This window comes from Lolium rigidum, chromosome 6 (assembly GCF_022539505.1).
Source record: "Lolium rigidum isolate FL_2022 chromosome 6, APGP_CSIRO_Lrig_0.1, whole genome shotgun sequence".
Taxonomy (NCBI): Eukaryota; Viridiplantae; Streptophyta; class Magnoliopsida; order Poales; family Poaceae; genus Lolium; species Lolium rigidum.
Genome location: NC_061513.1, coordinates 302,005,668 through 302,014,851, shown reverse-complemented (window position 1 = coordinate 302,014,851; position 9,184 = coordinate 302,005,668). Strand labels below are relative to the sequence as shown.

The following is a 9,184-nucleotide window of genomic DNA, read 5'->3' as shown; positions in this document are numbered from 1 at the left end:
ATTATTTGCACACTCACTATGTTAGAGGAATGTTTTTCATCCACTTAGAAGTATTGCTATAATTTTTTTGGTTTCCCTTGGTGTAGTGTAGAAGGTCTTTGATGAGTATTCATGTCGTTTCCAAATCATGCATATTGTAGTCCAGAGGGACATGACAGTACAATCTTGCGTTTTTCTATTCTCATGTAATAAGAATAATTGTATGGATAAAATATATCTAAGTATTAGTAAAAAAATTTATCTACAATTGCTGCATTGATAACAAAAGATAGACATCTTCGCGGCAACCATGAGAAAAGATCCAAACATGATCTGGCGAAGCAAGATCTAAAGGGCCATACCTAGAGAATTTTAATATTTCACCTCCACCATTGACGTTGGGAAGAAGAGATCGCCGTCGAAAGAGGAGACAAAGATCACTTATTGTAGACAATGTCATCTCCATTGAGGCGGAGCCAACAAGAAGAGGACTAACCAAACCCTAACCTAATCTATTGAGAACACTATTTTATTATAACAACTCCACGCATATATTGTGTTTTCCTCCCCTCCTAGCGCCAACCTGCCATTCTTGGGCTAGCCAGTGTTTCTTCTTTGCCATTTTTGTTTGTTCTTGCTTTTCATTTATTGTTGTTTTTTTCTTCTTTTGTGTCTTTTAAAGCTCATTTTTTTTAAAATCTGGAACAAAATTTTAAAATCTGAAGATTTTTGTAATTTGAATACTTTTTAAAAAAAATTAAAATTCAAATCTGATTTTTTAAAATCTAAAACATTTTCCAAATTAAAACTTTTTATGAACTTTTTTGATATTTTTCAAATTCGAACACTTTTAAATCTGATTTTTTTAATTTGAACACTTTTTGAATATGAACAAATCTCACATCGAAACACTTTGTATATGAAAAATTTAAATATGAACATTTTGAAAAAATATTTCTTATATTTGAATTTTTTCGAATAGAAAACTAAAACAGAGAAAAAACAGAAGAGAAAAATTAAAAATAAACAGAAAAGAAACAAAACAAAAAAAAAAGGAAAAATGAAAGAAAAAAGAAAACAGAAAATAGAAATAACAGGCGAACTGGACGGACCAGGCCGGCCTATACTGCGCGCGGGGGTGTGCTGCGCGGGTAGCGGCTGACCTGGTCGGTGGATAGGAAATGCCGGCTGAAGCCGATGTGATATTCGGTCAGGTGGATCCAGCCCAGCCCACTATGCGTCGCCTCTCTCCTATCCACCAGAAGAAGCTCGCCGCCCCGCCGTCGCCGTGGCTGCCGCCGGCTGGTCGAACCGCCCGGCCCAAAAGCGTAAGCACCGCCGCTCCCCACCTACTCGATTCCATCTCTTCTTCCCCTACTTGGACCGATTGCGTGCCCGCCTTCCCCCGCTCAAACCAATCGGATCCCCAATTCCCCTGTCAATTACAGCGAACGAGCACAAACCCTGAGAGGTATAGCAGACTAGACTTCCGACGATTCTCAGCCAGCAAAACTGCTTCCGCTCGTCCAGTTCGGCGGATACCCTTCATTGTGGTTCTGGTCTCCGCTCCTAGCTGAAATGTCATGTATGTGTACAGAGAACCTGCCAAGACAGAGTCTCAAGAAAGAACCGCCATGAGCTTCCTGTGACCGTTCGCGAAAGCCAGCACCGGCGGCGTGTGCCCAATGAGGTCGTACAGAAAAGCCTGACAAAAGCGGCAGCGGAGCCAGTGTGTGCCCGGTGGCCGGCAAGAACCGGGACAATAAAATCAGGAACGACCGTGCCGGAGACCAGTAAAGCGCCCAGGACCCCAGCAAATGCATCCTGTCCTTGCACAAGTTCTGCAAGTGCGTGCATCTCTAGATCATAAATTGTTTCTTGATTGTCTATCTCCTGACGGGATGAACCTTGGCAGGGCATGCATACTGCACTTCAAGGACTGCCTGCTGTGCGCTGGCGTAGAGCGGATCGAGCCAGATGCCAAGCCCCAGGCCCTTATCGACCACATGATCATCAATGGCCATGCCCGGATCAAGAGATTGCTTGCTGGAGATGACAATGAAGCAACGCAGGGAAAGAGCAAGGTGATATATGAGGATGTCTCCATGGAGAGAGGCGCTTTTCTAGTGCAGCAGGCCATGAGGGTCAGTAAGCAAATTAATCAGCTCCAATTGCTAGCTCTTTCTTTGACCTGTGAAATTTGCATTGTTCATGGTTATCAAGTATGGTATGTACTGATTGCTAAAACAAAGTTTTTTAACATACTGATTTTATCAGTGAACATTATGTTATATCAGTGCTTCTAACTTCTGCATCTTCAGGCTTTCCTCGCACAGTAGTACATTCAAAGTGCAAAGTTGAGGCTCCGCATCTGTGCAGAAGACATCAGGGAGGAGTTGAAATCGTCAGAAGATAACCTTGACCTATGTTCTCAGCTTGGGGCTCTGTTGGGAATGCTTGGGGATTGCTGGTATGAACCTTCTTTCTTGGATACTTCCGCTTCCCAACGTTTCACTTTGACAAAATAAGAAATACATACCATTGTGAGCAAGCTGGAGTTAGATAATGTTGGTCTGCCCGAATAGATTTTTTTTTCTGTACTAAATGGCTGCTGGTTGTAGTATGGCTTAGATCTCCTGGAAAAATAAAGAAAACAAATATTCAGTGCTTTGTGCCTTCTCTGCATAACCCATTATAGTCTATGTCAGCAAATCAACAAGAATTCTCTGTGGACATCCTTTGATAGTTGAGCTCTCTATTGAGTCTGGTTTCTTGCTTATGCCTAAAGCTCTTTATTGGTATGAGTTTCACTTCTTTGCTTAAGCCGGTACTCTTACACGATGAACCTGTGTTAACATTTAAAATGCGGTTTTCGTAATAGTATGGTTGAGCTAGTAGACATGATCTAATTAACTGGATCTGTTACATTGAACAGATGCTCTCACCCTTTGGCTTTGTGGTCATCTGAGGTCCTTGGATTTCACGCTAAATCTAGTTTGAGCAGAAGTCCTTGTGAATAGAAGTTTTGGAAAACCGTTTTTGTAGTGTAGTTTTCCGTACCTGGTTTTTTTAACAATCGGATAACTGTTGTTTATAGGTCACTGATTTAGCCACTTCTCACCCTGAAAACAGTCCTCATTTTCTTATCCATTATGCTAATACCTGCATGTTCTGAGTTTTCATGTAGCCTCTTCCATGGGGAAATAACAGGGAAAATGTATGGGAAATCTCATCATGGCTAAATTCATTCTTCATTCATTGTTGTATTGGACAATGTTTGTTTCCCTTAGAGCATCTCTAGCAGAGCCCCTATTTTTCGGAACCAAAAAAAGTGAGTTCAGTCTCCCGAAAAACAAATTGCGAGCGGATTTAGTCACGGCGCAGAACAAAATCGCGGAAATCAAACGCCGCGGGTAATCGAATCTCGCGATTGCACTCGATTTCATCCGATCAAGCTGAATTCGTTCATAATTTACAATAATAGGGGCAAAATACATGCATCTTCGACCTACATTCGATACTAGGGGCCTAATTTAGACTAGATTTAGTGCCCGGAGTGACTATACTGTCACCGGGGCGCTAAATGTCGCCGGCGGAGGGTTTTTAGTCGCCGGCTCTTCCTAGGCGACGATGAGCGCCGCCACCTCGAAGGCCGCCGCCTCGGAGGTGCTCCCGCAGGCTAGAGGCGGCCCGTCGGCGGAGGCGGCGTCGTTGCCGCGCGGGGGCAACGCCGGCAGCGGGGGGCGGCTCCGCTTCTCCTTCCTCAGCCGCCTCCTCGCGCGCTTGACGGCGTGCCATTAGTTCCGGCCACTTCTGGCCGGCCCGCTTCCATGTACCGTCGGAGCGTGACCGCCTGGCGCGCTCCGCCTCCGCCCGTACACCCGACGGACGCCGAGGTGATTTTCCGCCGCCGATTCGACCACCTCCCCTACCCACCGTCTTAAACGCCCCATTTCAGACAGAGGGGTGGTGGCCGAAGCGGCGGAGCGGCGGCGGCGGAATCGCTCGCCGGAGCGGAGGCAGGCGGCTGCGACAGGAGTGAAACCGGCGGAGGGGAGTAGGGTTTACGAACCCAACTCCCCTCCGCGGCCCCTTTTAATACGGGGCGTCCGCTCGATTTCTCGGGGGCCCGAACTCGTTTTACGGGCCAGGCCGCGAGTTCAGGCTCCGTTCTGGCCCATCTCCGAACCGAACCCCTAATCTCGCCGGACTTTTTCAGTTCCGGCCGCGAGATCGGGCTATGTTAGAGATGCTCTTACTACCCTGGAGGCTAAACCTGTTCCTCAGCCGCTTTGTTTCAAATCAGTTACAGATCTGCTCCATAAACCCGTGATTAGTTACCAGGCAGCTGCGGTCGCACACCGAGGCGCAGGAAATGGGAGGCCTGGCCCAGGCTAATCACGCTGCCCTGGGTGGGCCTGTGTCTTTTTTTGCTAGCCAGGCTAATCACAATATTGGACCGGCCAGGCTAGGCAAGCACTTCCTCTTCCAGGACACAAACCAAAGAACTATTTCAGCTTTAGCTAATCAATGTTTCATCGTATTTCTTTTAGTATATTCATTACACTTTAACCTTATTGCATATTGTGGATGAATTCATTCCACACTGGTTTCTCCCTGGTTCTGATCATTGGATTTTGTCTTTTTTCCATCGGAGATTGCGAGACGCTCCTTCCACGATCACTTACTGTGAAGAAAGTGTCGAAATTGCCGACAAAGGATCTTGAGGTTGTATTCTAATTTAGTGTCATGCTGTATTTCTGATAACATTAAAATTTGTCGATTGAGCTTTTGCATTCTAGTACATTTGGTCCATACACGCTCAGTTTCTCTTAATAAAGATGGAGACCTTCGCTACTATGATGGAGAACTCCAGTCTGTGAGAATTTCTTATGCCGTATATTGGGCTTTCGCAGGAATTCAGTGAAGGAGCACTCAGCGGTGACCTCTCAGGTGATTAACATACTGTCAATTAAGGATTCTAGATTAATATAAACAGAAACAAGATAGATAGTTTATGTCTGGAGTAAGAAATTGAAAGAACTTTAGGTGTCCTTTTACTTCTTCAATTTCTTTTGCTGAAGGAAACCTTTGTTGCCCCTTTAGCAATATTTTATTTATTAGCAATGATTGAATTTATTTATGTGTTGTTTTGGTTTTTCTTAATCTGTAGGTAATATGAAATACTCCTCTTGGCCCATTGGATATTGTGAGTCAACGAATGATTGAACTATGGGCTTAGCCCACGAAAGAGACCCAACTAGCAATGTTTCCAGGCTCATCCTATGATTGCATAAATATGAAAGGTGGGCGTCGTTTTTGTTTCTGCTGTTTATGGTACCAGCCCTAGCTGTTCACAGGAGTGATCGGGAGAATTCCTGCATGTACTGCTTTTTTCCATTTTAATCCATTACAAAATGGATCATGAAATCATTTTTTCCATCACAAACCCCTTTACATGTCCTGCTTATTTAGAAAAAGTACGCGCCATCATGGACAGTAGGTTTTGTTAAAGCCATACACTGTTTTCTTGCTAACTGTAGTAACAATTACCTGAACAAAATTCACTAGACCCTACATGCATGTCCAGCCAAGATATTCCACAAGAAACAAGGAGTCCATCCTTTGAGTACCTTAAATTTAGTAATCTATAAAGCCATGTACAATGCTTAGTGCTTAGAGGGATGCTTAGCAAAATAAACCTAACTATTTTTAAGCACCAACTATTATTGGTACAGGAAAGATGCCTAGTTAGGCATGTACATAGTATAAATAAGCACCAGTGCTTGAACAAACCGGTTTATTTCTCATAGCACCTCTCTAAGCATCTTCCATTGTAGTCCCTCTGTCCCACGAAGGTTGTCTGAGATTTGTCAAAATTCGGATGTATCTAGATGCTATTTAGTGTCTAGATACATCCAAATTTTGGATATGAATATTATGCAGTAACAAGTTGCTCTGAACTTCTAGCTGGTCTAACATTTGCTGCACCGCCAATTTTCCAGTTTTCATCTCATCTACCATGTAAATATAGCAGCACTAATCTATTTTAACAAATCAATAATTTTGCATCATGTATTGTGAAGGAGAACTTTTCATTGGTCATTTTAAGGCGTGCGTCAGCTACCCCGGGAGCCTAGCTAACTGATTAAGGAGTCCAATAATTATCGAGAATTAACCTGTCCTTCCTGCCAAGTAAGCCATTTATCAAGTGAAACTGTACAGCATGATAGGTACAGATCATGTGAACTCTACCAAAAACTTCAGAATCTGTAACATTTTGGTGGTGCTACCTTACTTCAGTAGCAAGGTAGCACCATCAGGCCAACTAACAGTGGTCGCCCATCTCCCAACATTGGTACAAGGCCTACCAACTATTGATAGCCCCTTCCACCCCTCACGTCATAGTCGTAGTAGCAGAAATTAACATGACACATGAACATGTGCTTCACCGCAAACTGATACACACAAAATAATCAGACAATCTTACATTATTCAAGAATTGCTAACATATAGACAATGCACATATGGACTTGACAACTGTAATCAGAACATGTACTGCATCGAGTGTTGCACACAGTCCTTTATTTGATTATTGAATTTCCATTACAATAAATTTTCCATTTCACCAAGCAAGAGTAACAAAAGAGTCTGATGCAAGATACAGAAGAACACTAGAGACAAATAGTTGCATCACGCTTCCTCCGCAAGGTTGTTTTAAGCTGCTGTTGAGCACAAGGCGTAACATGATTACAGAACTCGGTATAAGGAGGTATCCCTGATTCCCATGTCACTAAATCGAAGTCACCCCTGGGACGAAGGGATGGATTCACAAGGATGTCTTTAAGCCTTATCTTGGGGAGTTTCCTTTCAGAAACCTCGGCTTCAGTTCGAGGAGGCATAATGTGTAGCGGAGCAGCCGTAGAGGGTAGAAAATCGGTCAAGTCTATTGGATAGCGTTGTTTAAAAGGGAAGACATTCTCACTATACAAGGACAAGTTCTTCTTCATTGCTTTTTTTAATAGGTTCAACGAGCTAAGCCAGAATTGAAGGCTTAGATCCGTCCTCAATGTATAGGCAAATGAATATGCTCCTATAAATGACCCACCCAGTAATTTGATGAACTCTCCTGCCAATAGTGTCAGCTTTGGGTTGTCCTCAGCTCGCGCACTTCCAAATGCTAGCGTCTTGAAGAGGTAGTTGTATTCCTCATCTTGTAATCTACTTAGGTGGATTGGCTCCACGGTACCGTATCTCGCCAAACTTTCCATCCTACTTACCATTATAATCTTTGTTTCTGTGCTTATGCATGTCACTGCCTGGTAAAAAGATTTCCACTTCTCATCATCCACATCTGAAACAAACGTGACAACAACAATTGTTCTCCCAGTGGTTCTTTCATTGTCTATCATACTGAAGTTGTCCCCGTTGATGTGCAAAACTGAAGAATAGTAACTACGCACCTTCTCATCATTCCACACATGTTTTACTAAAGTTTTCTTCCCGACTAGGGTGCCACCAATGATTGGAAGCACAGATGGAAAACCAAGAGGGTTGTGCTGTAACAAGAAGTTGATGACTTGTTGCTTCTCGGTCTGACGACCAAACATGAAGTTGTCAACGTAAAGATAGGTGTCGTAGGGTCTACGAACCATCATGGATTCACATCCACTCAAAAGTATAACAAACTCTGTCATATTCGAAACGACAGTTTCTAATTTTACCAAGGCATCTTGAAGGTCGCAGCTGTTATCAACTTTATGAATTGATATACCACCATTTGTGCGGAAGCGCTTCAGGGGAGTGCCAAGATATGATGCAAACGAGTCAGTAGTCGTCACTTCCTTAGAACCCTCTTTGATTAGCTGGTTGCACTTGTAGGTGTCTACCGCGTGATAACCATTGTACATAGCCCTAGATAGTATCTTCAGTTGCAGAAGCATACCAGAGTTGGTGATGTACCGCCGATCCGCCTCCTCCGCAACCATGTGAGCTCGTAGCAGGAGCTGCTGCAGCCTCTCCACACGCTTCTCCTCTGAGCATGCATTTTCAGAACACTTGCTCATCAAAAAGGAGAAGAATCTGCTAACAAGTTCACCTGCAGCCACAGACAGAACCGCTTCCATCCTGAAAAACTTTAGGTTGAGACTGAATGGCTGAAGGAGGAAACTGTTCTTGTTTTCATCTTGTAGAAATCAGGTTCTGAGGTATGGTGCTGTTTAAATGGATGCCATGGTATTTCCATGTAGCGTGAAAGACCAGTTGTCCTGGTCTTGATTCTTGCTGACTAGTCTCCAATGTGGAAATTAATGGCAAGCTTAAGGTGGAGGTACTTCACACCACAACTGATGCGGTCATATTTTAGGCAGGCTAGATCATTGTGGACTTGTAAGCACAGTATGTGTTTTTGTTAATTATATGCACCAATGTGTTGCTTTTTTTTGCAGAATCTTCTATGGATAATTGGCTTCAGGTCGTCCCATAGACCATCATAGTCCTCATCTCCTGGTGTATTACTTGAAAATGTTGTGCAGGTGTGGTAAATTTAGACTATATAATCCTTTAGCATTTAGTAAAGCTACACAGCTTGGCCACATGTATATATGGTGTTGATGAAATGGATGCCAGCCATGGTATTTGCCGTATACCGGGGAATACTGTCTTCGGGTGGGCAGTCTAAATCAATGTGGAACCAGTCCTGGTGGAACCAGTCTTCGTGTGAAATTTTAGGCAGTGTAACTGTGTCTTAAGTGACACGTGTACCCCAATATGTTAACGCCTTGCAGATTCTGTTATCTGCTGTTGACTTCAGGACTTCGGGCGTTGGCCGTCTCCTTCCTGTCTTACCCCAAAAAACTCTGCATGGCTTTTTTTTTTGTTTCTTTTCAACAATTATGCACCGACATGCTGATCAGGGCAGTTAAAACCCATACTCTGTTTTCAGGCCCTCTCACGGTCTCACCTTATTGTCTGATCATTGCCCAATAATGATGTCCACAAGACCACAAACATCTTCATGCATTTTGGAAATCGGATTTTACTTCCATGCATTCCTGCCTAAGACCACGTGTAATTCAAAGAGCCAGTTGCGGCTGCGTGGTTTGCAGAGGAACAACAATAGGACACGTTCATTGATTTTCAGAGGAGACTGAAAGCTACAACTAGGGTACCGACAAAATAGAGCCAGTGGACGGGTAGGCAATGT

At 43.6% G+C, this 9,184-nt stretch overlaps 1 protein-coding gene and 1 pseudogene across 1 annotated transcript; one reads left to right on the top strand and one right to left on the bottom strand.

Annotated features, from left to right (window-relative positions):
- The first annotated feature begins 1,289 nt into the window (after positions 1–1,289).
- Positions 1,290–8,606, top strand: LOC124665633 (annotated as a pseudogene).
- On the bottom strand, positions 6,563–8,152 carry LOC124665632 (disease resistance protein RGA2-like). Its single transcript, XM_047203031.1, has one exon. It carries the CDS (start codon positions 8,103–8,105, stop codon positions 6,654–6,656), a length of 1,452 nt encoding a protein of 483 aa, XP_047058987.1. The 5' UTR covers positions 8,106–8,152; the 3' UTR covers positions 6,563–6,653.
- Positions 8,607–9,184: the final 578 nt, after the last annotated feature.